This window comes from Felis catus, chromosome A3 (assembly GCF_018350175.1).
Source record: "Felis catus isolate Fca126 chromosome A3, F.catus_Fca126_mat1.0, whole genome shotgun sequence".
NCBI classification, from domain to species: domain Eukaryota; kingdom Metazoa; phylum Chordata; class Mammalia; order Carnivora; family Felidae; genus Felis; species Felis catus.
Genome location: NC_058370.1, coordinates 63,327,639 through 63,340,790, shown reverse-complemented (window position 1 = coordinate 63,340,790; position 13,152 = coordinate 63,327,639). Strand labels below are relative to the sequence as shown.

At 38.2% G+C, this 13,152-nt stretch overlaps 1 protein-coding gene across 8 annotated transcripts in view; it reads left to right on the top strand.

Annotated features, from left to right (window-relative positions):
- THADA (THADA armadillo repeat containing) overlaps positions 1–13,152 on the top strand; it is a 332,244-nt gene that overhangs the window by 60,578 nt on the left and 258,514 nt on the right. For all 8 annotated transcript variants that reach the window (XM_045054143.1, XM_045054144.1, XM_006930069.5 and 5 more), the window contains one exon: positions 4,438–4,547. In XM_045054143.1, the coding sequence (XP_044910078.1) occupies positions 4,438–4,547 (110 nt within the window). The remainder of the gene's footprint in view (positions 1–4,437; positions 4,548–13,152) is intronic.

The window sequence follows — 13,152 nt, the reverse complement described above, 5'->3', positions numbered from 1 at the left end:
TTAGTGACATTCCTAAGGTAATAAGAAGTGGCTGTGTCCTAAAGTCGTAATTTAAATTAAGGGATTAAGTCTCACTACTTGGTGATACAAAATAAAAACAAAACGGACACTTAGTGTTTGCTACTCTGACAGGTACTCTGCACAATGCTTATGTGTAATTTTACCTACTTCTTAGAACAATCCTATGAAGTAGGTTCTAGTTTTGTCTCCATTTCACATATAAATAATATAATAAAATAATGTAAGCTGAATTAGCTTATGTTAGTAAGGAGGCTGAGTAGGGTTCCTGAACCCAGACCTCCCACTATATTAGAGTATCAGAGCTTAACCACCGCATGTGCTTTTTGTAGAAATGTTCCACCAACACTTAAATCCCTTTTGGTTTATCTACTTTAAAATGAATGGAATTAGCCTTGATTTTTCAGCCGTATTTCTCTCTATAGACAAAGGACAGATATTTAAAAATGTATTTAAATTTGTCCTGTATGGGTTCTAGACTCTTGATTGTACATTTAGCTCCTCTAATTAGCCTACTGGTAAATTATAGATGCCTAGAGACATGGCATGTAGCTGTTTTCCCCTGTGGAAATTTACACCCTGTAAATCCAGAAAGCGTGTTAATTGACCTATAGAAATAGGTTTTATGAAAATTTAGAACCAGGATCTGCTAAACTTAAAAAGATAGTCACTAGAATTTAAGAATAGAAATCAGTGCCCCACCCCCCCTTTTTTTTTTGCATTTATACCTTAATTCTCTTTCAGAAATCTTGAGATGTATGTTATTCATTAAGAAATATTTTGTGAAGAAATCATCCATGTTTTTGTCAACTTTAGATAGGACCTCAGTCGCATCTAATAAAAAGGCAGTTGGGTTGGAGTTTTCAGAAGGCTTTTTCATTTTTAAGATACATTTAAAAATTCTATTTTTTTTTTAAGATTTTTTTAATGTTTGTTTATTTTTGAGAGACAAAACATGACTGGGGGAGGAGCAGAGAGGGAGGGAGACACAGAATCCAAAGCAGGCTCCATCCAGGCTCTAAGCTGTCAGCACAGAGCCCGATGCGGGGCTCGAACTCACGAACTGTGAGATCATGACCTGAGCCAAGTCAGACGGTTAATCCACTGAGCCACCCAGGCGCCCCCAAAATCTATTTCTGATTCTGACTGTTGTCATTAATTTTCTAAGTTGTTAGGGTCAAATCTGTGCCTGTCATCTGATTATCCAGTGGGAGGTGTGAGCATGGCCCTTTTTCCTGTCCAGCTGCTCAGAGACCACACTGCCCTGCTGACTCTTTCAACCCTTGGTAATGGGGTTCATCCCCAATTTGCAACCTTATCTTTCTCTGTTTCCTAGAATGGAACCTTAAGGTCATTCAGCCAGGTCTCCTAACCTTCTCTTACATAATCTGTGTTCCTTCATATAGGAAGATCCAGTAAAGTGTCTGGCAGGTAGCAGGTATTTAATAAATGTTTATTCATTCCTTCTAGCCACCCAGCCTCTTCTCATGTAACTTACCCTCTTCCATTTTGATCCACCCAAGTATATGTGGTTCAAGGTCTGAACACAAAGCTTCTTGCAATAATTTATTCCAGAGCAGAAGGATCTTTCATTTCTTGGAGTTGTTAGGCGTCTAATGGGTACCACTCAGCATAGTGTTTTTCTCTGAACTGAAAGCCTGTTGAGGACAGATGTCTTGTTTTGTTCTTCCCCATCTACCCTAGCACTAAGCTACTAAGCATTTGGCTGGGTGCTCCAGAAATATTTACTGTCTAATTAACATACATTGTATATTCTCTTCAAAGGCACAAATTCGCAGTATTACGTAGGTGGGTTTGGTGGGAGATTATGTTCAGTATAAAATGAGGAAAAACTGTCTACTTCTCAGTTGTGTTCTGAGAACCTCATTCTGTTTCCTGAGGCCAGGATTACCTAAAATATCGAGGTCCACCCTTGAGAAGAACGTCCACTGGTCACGCTTCTGAGGTCTTTGATTTTATTATATGCTTTTTGGTTCAGGCCCCTTTAAAAAGAGTTAGGATAAAGGAAGTAATGAAAAGAAAATCTTTGCTTAAGAACTAGATGGTGAACCACTGTAAGTTCACAGAATAGCACTTTGATAGTTAACATTTGTCTTTTCCTGAAGTATGGTTTACTATCTGTAACATTTTAGACAAAAAGTTAAGGAGCTTAGACCCCAACTTTATGACTTCCTGTTTTTATTTTCCATGGCTTAAAACACCTTCTTAGACATCTTCTTTTATTTCTCTAATAATAGAAACGATAGCCATAACAACATAGCTAACTGGAATTTCTTCTGGTCCCCATTTTGTAGGATTACTGAGCTTCACATCTATCTTGGGGGTTAAATTCAGATTTAAGGCTTGATAATTCTGATGAAAATAAGCTCTGAAATTACCGTATTGAAGAGAAAATGGCAAAGCTTACCTTGACTGTGGCTTTTGATAACTAGTAGTATGTGGGTCTTAAAAAATATATATTAAAAAGTAGGAGTATCATCAGATCTTTACCTGAAAACTTGAGCTGAAAAACATGACCTCTCATTCTTTGGGATATTAAAGTGTTAGACTTTTTAAGTTACTATTATTAACTGCTTTTCTGGTTCTTTGTTGTTTTATATCTGATTCTTACTTCTCTAAATGTATTGCTTGTTGCCTCTCTATAATCAGATATATTTTGAGTATGGAGTAATGTCTTTACTTTTCCTCTATTTGGAAACCCAGAACTGAATTGGATTATAAGTTATAGTCCTGTTCTGGACTTGTAAGTTTATTAATTCATTTTAATATATAATTTTGAGGCAAGTGCTATTGCTGTCCCCGGTTTGTAGATGAGGAAACTGAGACACTTGCCCATGGCCACATGTTCAACTACACTTTGCACTGTTTGTTATCTCTAATGTGTTCAGGGCACTAACCTAGTCATTGTGCAGAGGTAGAAGGTGTTTCTAGGTAAGCATATCTGAACTATCTTGGGACATCTTGCCTTCTCACCATACTGTGATCTGCTGGGGAGTCTTGGATCAAGAGAGCCAATTACAGGGGCGCCTGGGGGCTCAGTCAGTTGAGTGTCCGACTCTTGATTTTGGCTCAGGTCACGATCTCAACAGTTTTGTGAGTTTGAGTCCCACGTTAGACTCTGGATGGTAGCTGCGTGGAGCCTTCTTGGGATTCTCTGTCTCCCTCTCTCTCTACCCCTCTCCCCGACTCCAGATAAATTTAAAAAAAAAGAAAAAAGAGAGAGCCAGTTACAATTTTGGTCCTGAGCTTTATACAAAATTTGGATTTTTCTAAAGTCTGTAGCCGCCGAACCTTACTGGTATAAAAGTACAATTAGCCCATTTAATAGTTAGTTCTGTACAAAACCTCATCAACAACTAATTGTTAATCATGTCTTCTTTAAAATAAATTGCCATATTTGTTATTTGTCTAAACTTGCAACATGTAGGAAAGTGATTAGGTAGCATTCTGGAAAATTCCATGGTTCCGACTCAGAGTAAAGCATATCACTTTTCAGTTTTCAGGAGTCCATTTGCACAAATCTTGCATTGCCATTAACAAGTGTATATCTCTAAAGGTAATTTTTGGAAGTTATTGTTTAATGGATTGAACTCTCAGTTGGGGAAGATGAAAAAGTTCTATAGATGGATGGTGCTGATGGTTGCATAACAGTGTGAATGTACTGAGTGTCACAGAACTGTACACTTAAAGATGGTTAAAATGAGGGTGCCTGGGTGGCTTGGTTAAGCGTCCGACCTCGGCTCAGGTCATGATCTCGTGGTTTGTGGATTCGAGCCCTATGTTGGGCTCTGTGCTGACAGCTCAGAACCTAGAGCCTGCTTCGGATTCTGTCTCCATCTCTCTCTCTGCCCCTCCACTTGCTCATGCTCTGTCTCTCTCTCAAAAATAAACATTAAAAACATTTTAAAAGATGGTTAAAATGTTAAATTTTGTGTTACGTATATTTTAACCACACCTAGCCATAGGTGTGTGAGGGTTGTCGCCTTGTGTGCTTTGCTATTGGTGTTGAGTGATAGGAGCTAACAGAGAACACAGTGAGGTCTGTGCAGCTGGCATAGGGAGGCAGTTCTAGTGTAACAGTTAAAGACGGCCAACTGGAGCCAGACTGCCTGGCTTTATGTACTGGCTCTACTACTTACTTGCTGTGTGACCTTGAATAAGTTACTTGGCCTTTCTGGGCCCCCTCCCCAATGAAAAGTGGAGATAATAAAAGTACTTATTTCATGGAATTACTGTAAAGATTAAATGTGGTGTTATAAAAACATTTAAAATACTACTTGTCACAGAGTAAGTGCTAAATGGATAGAGAACTAGTCCTGAGTTCTAAATATTACTGACATAAATATATCTGTAAATATACATACAAATCAGACATTTATTTTTCATTTTGTTTTAAAGGTAAAAGAAATAGGAGATTACTTTAAACAACACCTCTTACAGTCCAGGCACAGAGGAGCATTTGAACTGGCTTACACTGGCTTTGTGAAACTCACTGAAATACTAAACAGGTAAACAAAACAAATATCCTTTTGTGTACATTTTTAAAAGAGTAAAGATACAAACCATGTGCTCGAGTTAAAATTTACTTGTGTCTTTTGATGTTTAAAAGAATAAGACTTAGTTGGCTTCAAACTTTTGGAAGAAATTTTTTTCTTAGGTTTCATTGTGTGCTTTACTGCAGATGATTGAGTGAAATGTCCAAACCAAGTTGCTCTCCCATTGAAAGGTGATTTGAAGCAAACTCAAGAGATTTTGCTAAAAATAGCTTTGAAGTTACCATTTCTTTTCGTTGAATGAAATGACTGTTTTGTCTGTTTGAAAATTACCTGGCATTTGGAATAAAATAAGCTTCCAGTTTTTTGGATTTGTGTATATTACAGACAGAGAAACACTTACGGATTTTGTGTTTTCCTTTATAATTTTATTTTATAGAAAAATTTTAAAGAAGAGTAAATAGACCAAAAAGTATCAAATATTTTTCCCCCCTACCTGGAAAAATACTTAGGTAGATTTCATGTATTTAGCCAAATGTGTTTTTTTGACATTATAGGTGCTGATAATTTCATTCATTCATATAATAGATTTCCTCTAAAGAACTTGTGAGGAAACCTTAAATTACTTAATGACTAAGTGTTCATGGCAAGTGTTCTCTAAATAAAAGGTAGTATTTTCCAGGAAAACATTTCCATTGCCTGGAAACTTTTTGAAATGAAGCAGAGTTCTGCCAGTCTTGTAGCCTCAGCAAACATTTTATTTTGGGCTGGTAAGACATCTACTCCTTGAATATTTTTGAAACTTTTTTTTTTTTTTTCACACTCCTGGTAAAAACATTTAGAGAACATTTTGCAGTTATGGGCTGCACAGAATATCTTTAAACGATATGTTATAGAATAGCCCTGACATTAAAATGCTGATCTTGAAAATATTTTATTATCTTTTCAACTTTTTGTTTCTGGTGTAGACATGACTTTAGGGGTATTTTTTCTGATAACACACTTCACTCCCTTCAAATCATTATCAAATGCATACTGAACACTAGTTGTGTGCTTAGTAGTGTGTTTGGTCTGGAGGCTATAATACTTCTTTATAAGGGTCCTGTTCTTAAAGAGCTTATTGTTTATGAAATAAGCAGGGATGAAACGTAAGATATTTAACAGAGGGTATTTCATGGGTACTGACTGGTCAGAACAGACACTGGCTGTAAGCACCTAACATCGCTTTATGTATGGATGTGTGTTAGCTGAATACCTGCTTGGAAAGTGAGGCCAACACACTTGAACAAGACCAACAATCCAGTGTAATTGTCAAAATGTGGGTCAAATTTACAAATGATGTTGGACTTGCAGAGAGAAAGTAACAGCAATAGGCTGCTAGGACTTAATGGAGGAAGTAGATTTTCTGCTAACACATGAGGGAAGTTTAAGTAGATAGCAGGAGAGGAGGAAACTTAATGAGCAGATGTTCAGAGGCTATAATCAGCACGACATATTGGTAGGTGAATAAATAGGCCATTCTTTTTTTTTTTTTTTTTTTTTTTTTTTTTAAATTTTTTTTTTTCAACGTTTATTTTATTTTTGGGACAGAGAGAGACAGAGCATGAATGGGGGAGGGGCAGAGAGAGAGGGAGACACAGAATCGGAAACAGGCTCCAGGCTCTGAGCTATCATCAGCCCAGAGCCCGACGCGGGGCTCGAACTCACGGACCGCGAGATCATGACCTGGCTGAAGTCGGGACGCTTAACCGACTGCGCCACCCAGGCGCCCCTAGGCCATTCTTATTGTAGTGGTGGTGGTGTTAGCAGGCAATACTGTACCCCTGGGTAGATTGAGACCGTATTACAGATATTTAGAAAGTAGGTTTGCTGCAGTAGGGATGGAGAAAGGCATTGAATATTTTTTTTTTTAATCTGAAATAGACTATAGGAGGCATCAGAGAACAGAGAAATAGCAGTAAACTTTGACATAGGCTCTCAGTTCTGTTTGTATCCATTCCATTTATTGGCAGTGAGATTGTACAAAAGTTAATCTCTTTAGCTCTGATCCCTTCATCTCTAAAGTAACAAAAAGAATATTCGCCCTATTGATGTATCTCTGGCTATTGTCGTGCGGATCAAGTTTGTATTATAAAACTTTCCACAAATGGAAAACATCAATGAGATTGAGGTTGATGGTGGTGTTGGTTTGTAAAAGTGGTTTTCCAGTTGGAACTGTTAGATTAGATAGATCTGTAATGACAGATTACAGTGAAGAGAGCCCGGAACCAGTTATAATGATCTAGATTGAAGGTGATGAGAGCTTCCTCTGTGATGATGGCCCTGGGAATGGAGGGAAAGAGACGGCATGTCAGTTAGCATTCAGCCCCACTTCGTAACAACTCCACACACGATGTATTGTATGCTTAGAAGGAAGCTGTGGATTTTATTATATTTGCATAATATATCTACATATTTCATGATTTTATGGGTCAAGGGTTATGGCAAGGCTCCGCTGGGTGATTCTTCTCAGCATGTTTACTGAGTTCAGTTGGTGGCATTGAACTGGCAGATGAACTGATCAGGGGGATCCAGGACAGCTTTATTCATATTTATGTTACCTTGGTGGGACAGCTGGAAGATTGGGCCAGGTTGGGACTACATGTGGTCTCTCAGCATGGCATTCTTAAGGTAGTTGACTTTCATGTATGGCAGCTGGCTTCCTCAGAAAGAGTCCCGAGAGAACCATGCAGGAGCTGCATGGTCATTTCTGACCTAGCCCCAGAAGTCTCATAGCCCTGCTTCAGTCACATTCTTTTGGTTATAAGTGAGTCTTCAGGATAGTCCATATTCAAGAAGAGAGGAATTAGACTCTACTTTTTGTTTAACGGTGAAGTGGCGAGATCATATTATAGAAATACATGTGGGATATTGCAGTGGCCATCTTTGAAAAATGTGATCTGAACCACATGAACCAAGTGAACGTGAGTGATGGAGGGCACCAGGAGTCCATGATTGTTCCAGTGGCTTAATTCTTGGTGAACAATGGGATTGATGTTAACAGAGGCAGAGAAACTGAAAGAAGGAATTAGTTTGATAAAGATGAACAGGGGCGCCTAGGTGGCTCAGTCAGTTAGGTGTCCGACTCTTGATTTCGGCTCAGATCATGATCTCACAGTTCATGAGATCAAGCCCCGCTTTGGGCTCTGTGCTGACAGCATGGAGCCTACTTGGGATTCTCTCTCCCTCTCTCTTTCTGTCTCTCTCGCTCTCTCCCTCTCTCTTTCTCTCTTTCTCCTTGTCCTTCCCCCACTCGTGTGCTCTCTCCTTCTCTCTCTCTCTCTCTCTCAAATAAATATTTTTAAAAAGATGAATAAATTTGTTTTGTATGTGTTTTATGTGAGCTGGTGATGGCATATCCTGGTGGAAATATTTAAGTCAGAGCTGGGAGATAGGGGATTAAGTTTGGGGGATACAACAAACAGATGTAGGCTTAGCAGTTATTACCATAAACATTATAGTTAGTAGGATTGCAGTCTTTAGGGGAGAGCATAAAAGGAGAAGAGAACAGAGGACCAAGGACAGAGGCTTTTGAACAGTGGTACTGTACTGGGTGGTTGCATGGTACATTTGAAGGCATTCGAAATAAATGGAACAGGAAGAGCAGGCAAGGCCCAGTGCCTGGTGTCTCAGCCACTCCTAATCTGCTTTAAAGATCTCCTCATGGCTGTCACTACTGGCTTTTAGCCAGTCTGTTCTGAGTTCTCAACTGTTGAATTCCAAACTAAGTGGTTCTTGGTCCCTTTGGAGACATTTCTGATCTGCCGAACAGAATGTTTTGCAAGAACATCTTAACAATGTGTGTGGCTTCCTTTTGTTTGGTTTTGATTTTTAAGAGAAAATGTGTTTCTTTTGGATCCTTTTAAAAGCTTTTTATAAGCTCTTAAGTTATGAAAAAGTTATTTTTCATATAACTGTTAAAAAGTTTGCAAAAAGAAATCTGGGCTTTCATGAAAATCCACTGCTGGATTTTCATGAAATGGAGGCCAACTGCTGGCCACCTCTTGAACTACAGCTGTGTTAGGGAAGGAAACACTTAAAGAGATTGATGGATAAATAACTGGAGTTAAACATGAGCCACATTGTTTGAATTGGTTTTTAATAGGATTATTCAAAACGTCTTCAAATGTAAACTGACTTCACTATTAAACAATCATCTAAGAATAAATAGGATTGGGAGATGCTATTCTTTTTCTCTGGGAATTTTTTGAAAGCAACATTTGCGTGCACATACATACACACACACATACAAACAACATGTTGAGTTAATTTTCTAGATTCTGCTTTTCTTATATGGTGCTCTCTATTTAGAATTTGATGAAATATGCATACTCTTCTTCAAAAACCAGTGTAAGCATTTGATTGAAGTGGTTAAGTGCATTAAACTCATAACTCTCAAGTTTCTGGTGAAATTTATGTTTGCTTGTTTACCCTCTATGGCTTTAGTATTTAAAGTTGTTGTTTCAGTGAAAATGAAAGAATCTTAAACTAGGGTGTTAGGCCAGGGACTCTAGCTTTCATTTGTATGATCATGAATTAATCCTAACTGTAAAGGGGCTAAATTGTTGACCACAATTCTAAATGTAGAAGAGTGTTTTGTGAATACTTGATATTGTCTTATTCTACACATATTTGAATTGCTTTGCTTGTTGAAATATAGCTTAGCCTACAGCTATTTATTGCAATAATTGCAATCATTTTCAGTTATTGGCCTGAAAAAATGAACTGCCGACATTTAGCAGTTTTTGTCATAAAAATGCTAGTTCTAATTCATGGACATCAACAATGATAGTAGACAGAAGTAATTTAAATATGTACTTAAACTTTGATCAGTTAATTACAGCTACTACAATTAAATTTTATTTTTAATCTTTATTTATTTTTGAGAGAGAGAGAGAGACAAAGTGTGAGTGGGGGAGGAACAGAGAGAGAGGGAGACACAGAATCCGAAGCAGGCTCCAGTCTCCGAGCTGTCAGCACAGAGCCTGACGTGGAGCTCAAACACATGAACTGTGAGATCGTTACCTGAACCAAAGTTGGATGCTCAATTGACTGAGCCACCCCAGGCACCCCTGTAGCTACTACAATTTAAATTCAGCAGAAAACTTCTTATGAACAACTGAATTATAGTAATGAAAATAATTTGCTGCAGAATGAAAGACCAAGTCTCTAAAGAATATGAGATTGAGCAAGAAACAAATGGAGACTGTAATGTATTAGATTTGGTGAAAAAGTCATTTAACTCCTGATGAAGTAACATACAGTCATGTCTAAACTTTTATTTACATCTGCTTTGGCAAATGTGTCTAAATAAGACACTTTTTAAAAATGTTTATTTAGTTTAAGATAGAGCGAGAGAGAGAGAGAACGTGCACATGCATGTGAGTTAGGGAGGGGCAGAGAAAGAATCCCAAGCAGGCTCCATGGTGTCAGCACAGAGACTGACATGGGGCTCATCTCATGAACCATGAGATCATGACCTGAGCTGAAATCAAGAGCCAGACACCTAACCAACTAAGCCACCCAGGCATCCCTAAATAAGACAGTTTTTTAAATTTCTGAGTGTCCTATGAATTTTATTTAAAACATTAATAATTATATAAAGAATAACAAAGCAATAATCACTCTGGGAAGCTGTATTTATTCTTCATAATTCTTTAATATTCTTTAAACTTCCCATTTATGTAGTGAATTGAAAGGATTTGTTGAAAACTGAGATGTTTTAATATTTAAATTCTAAATCTTGGTGTCTTTGGTTTTTGGCCCCTGAATTTTCATTTTTAAGCCCACTCCGTAGGTGAGTCAGATATTACCTTCTTTCTAGAACTTTGATACTTGTTTTTAAAGTTCTCACAATGGTATTGAGTCATTTCGACATAACAGAGGATTCTTGTTCTCAATGAGTAACCTCTATCTCAGCTCTGTTAGTGAAGTCCCAAGGTTTTTATTATTAATTTTTTCTCCTTGATCTCAGGGAATGGTTATATTAAATATTAAGAGAACTGACAATCTGATCTGCACTTCTAAGCACTTTTTTTAATCCCCTGTATCTTGCTCTTTCCCTATGGCCTTCTTATTGGTAATTCAATTTAGATTTGGTCATTGTCCTTATTGCCTGTGCCTGCAGCTCAGGCTCAAAATAGCCCCCTGATGTTTTAGTCTGCAGTAAACCTCAACTATATTTGATGGTGGTGAGGGAGGTTCAGATGACTTCTGTTGATATGTAGCTTTCTCACTGGATCTCATTTGGACAAATCATTTTTCAGGCTTAAAATTTCTCCATGCTTCAGGGTTATGTTACCTTTTTAAAATGTGCATGCACATGCACACAGCCTTCCTGCACATCTGTCCTTGTTTAGTTTAATGGAAATAATAAACGTGAACCTTGAGATCATAAACATAATATTTGACCAAAGAACGAATGGAGTGGAGAATTTAGCTTCTGAAATAATTGGAAATTGGGAAAAATCTCTAAGTTAGGAAAAATGACCATACTGAAAGAGTTTGAGGAAATGAAGGTAACGTTTCTCAATTAACAGTAGTAATAAAACTAATCAGAACTCAACAAAAATAGCTCTGTGTTTCCATACTTAGGTGGATGGATTAAGCCATTGGAAAGCCACTTTGTAGTCAGGGAACCTGATTTACTGGCACAAAATAGTCTAATGACCAATTAGTTGAGTATACAGCAAATGTAATTTGATTTCAGTCTGCGGGTTTTATGCTTATCTTAGAATACTTATCCACTATGAGTGAGATAGCTTTGTGGGTAGAAATTGGACTAATCTGCTTATGGAACAATAATTTGCTCCAGTGATTTGCTCAAGACAACACAAAGGCCTAAACACCAGCTATAGCCTGCCCTATTTATTTCTGTAGCAGAGATTGAGGCCATAGCACTTAGCATAGGAAAAACGAAAAACAACTCTCCCACACCCCAACCGTCAGCCTTTTTCTTTTTTCTTCCTTTTTTTTTTTTTTCCCTGACTGTTGAACAGGAGAATCAGAATGGTCTGATTCCTCCCACCCCACACCCTCAACCACCATCTCCCTCAGTGTTTATTAAAAAAAAATTTTTTTTTTAATGTTTATTTATTTTTGAGAGAGAGAGACAGCACGAGCAGGGGACGGGCAGAGAGAGGGAGACACAGAATCCAAAGCACAAAGCTTGACGCGGAGCTCAAACTCACGAACTGGGAGATTTTGACCTGAGCTGAAGTCGGATGCTCAACTGATTGAGCTCCCAGGTGTCCCTCTCTCAGTGTTTAGAGAAGAGAATACTGAGGTATGAATTAGAGCTGAGTTCTCCCTACCAGCCTTGTTGACAAGAGGAAAGCCATTTAACCTCTCTGGGTGCTGTGTGCTCTCTGAGAAAGTGAGAGGGTACTGCTTTCTAGTTCCTGATTGGGAAAGTCTGGGTATTTGGGCCATGAAAGATTGAGGGAAGTTGGATCATTTTTAGTAAACTTCCTTTAGAACTGGTAAACTGATCTCTTAGGAGTATTTTGTGGATTAATAACATTTAAGGAGAGTTTCTTATGAAGAACCTGGAATCCTTTGTAAGAAAGTTACAATTTGTATGATGTACTCAAGACTAAAGACACTGTGTATTTTGTATTAAGCTGACATGGGAGTGAAATAAAACAAATGATCCTTCAGACAGAGAGGATGTCTCCTCTTTTTGTGGAGAGGCGCTTGCTACCAAAATCAGGTTTGGCGTTCTCCACGGCTGTGGTTGGTGACTGCAGAGAGATGGCACAGAGAACCAAGGACTGCTTCACTCAGGAACCTTTCCCTTTTCCTTGCTGCCCCTGGATTGTGTGATGAAGAACCAAAACAAACAACCAGAGTTGTTGCATTGTTCTTGGGAGCCTTGCCTGGTTCCATTTTTACCTTTCAATCCCTTCATTATCATAAGGACCAGCAACTCTGGAGTTTTGAAATCACTTCCTTATAAAGTAATCTTTCCTTGCTGGGGAGTAGACAGAAGGTTCACTGACCAGTCAGAGCTCTAGATTAGGCTATTGTGTTTTTATAGGCACCGTGGTGGCTTCACCATGGAGAAACCTTAAAGTTCTAGCCCTCCTTTTCTACACCTGGTTTTTGTTTTTGTTTTTCCCATTTATTTGCTTAACTAAAGCCGCAACTAGTGTGCAGCCCCTGGCACCAACCCTAGTTGTCCTTGTTTAATCATTCAATAAAAGATTTCTTGAACATCTCCTGTATGCCACATGCTGTGTTAGGAAACGCTGTGTTTGACCATTGAGAATATGATGTGGTAGGCCAGAATTGCTGTGAACCTAGAGGCAGTTACTAGGACCCAAATTTGAAACACTTAACTCTGTAGAACTAAGAGGGACATGTGAGAACCTGAGCAAAGAATTGAGGCCGTGAGGGACTCAGTGTTTTGGGGGACATTTTCATCAGGAGCTTTGGATACTTATATAATTTAGGGTCATTGCTTTCTTTATTTGGATTAGTAACCCAGATAATAATATCTCATTCAATTACAAAGCAATCTTGTAATTATCTCCTTTTCATTCTTATGTACTAAGAAATCAAGCGATTTGTTCATAGCCAC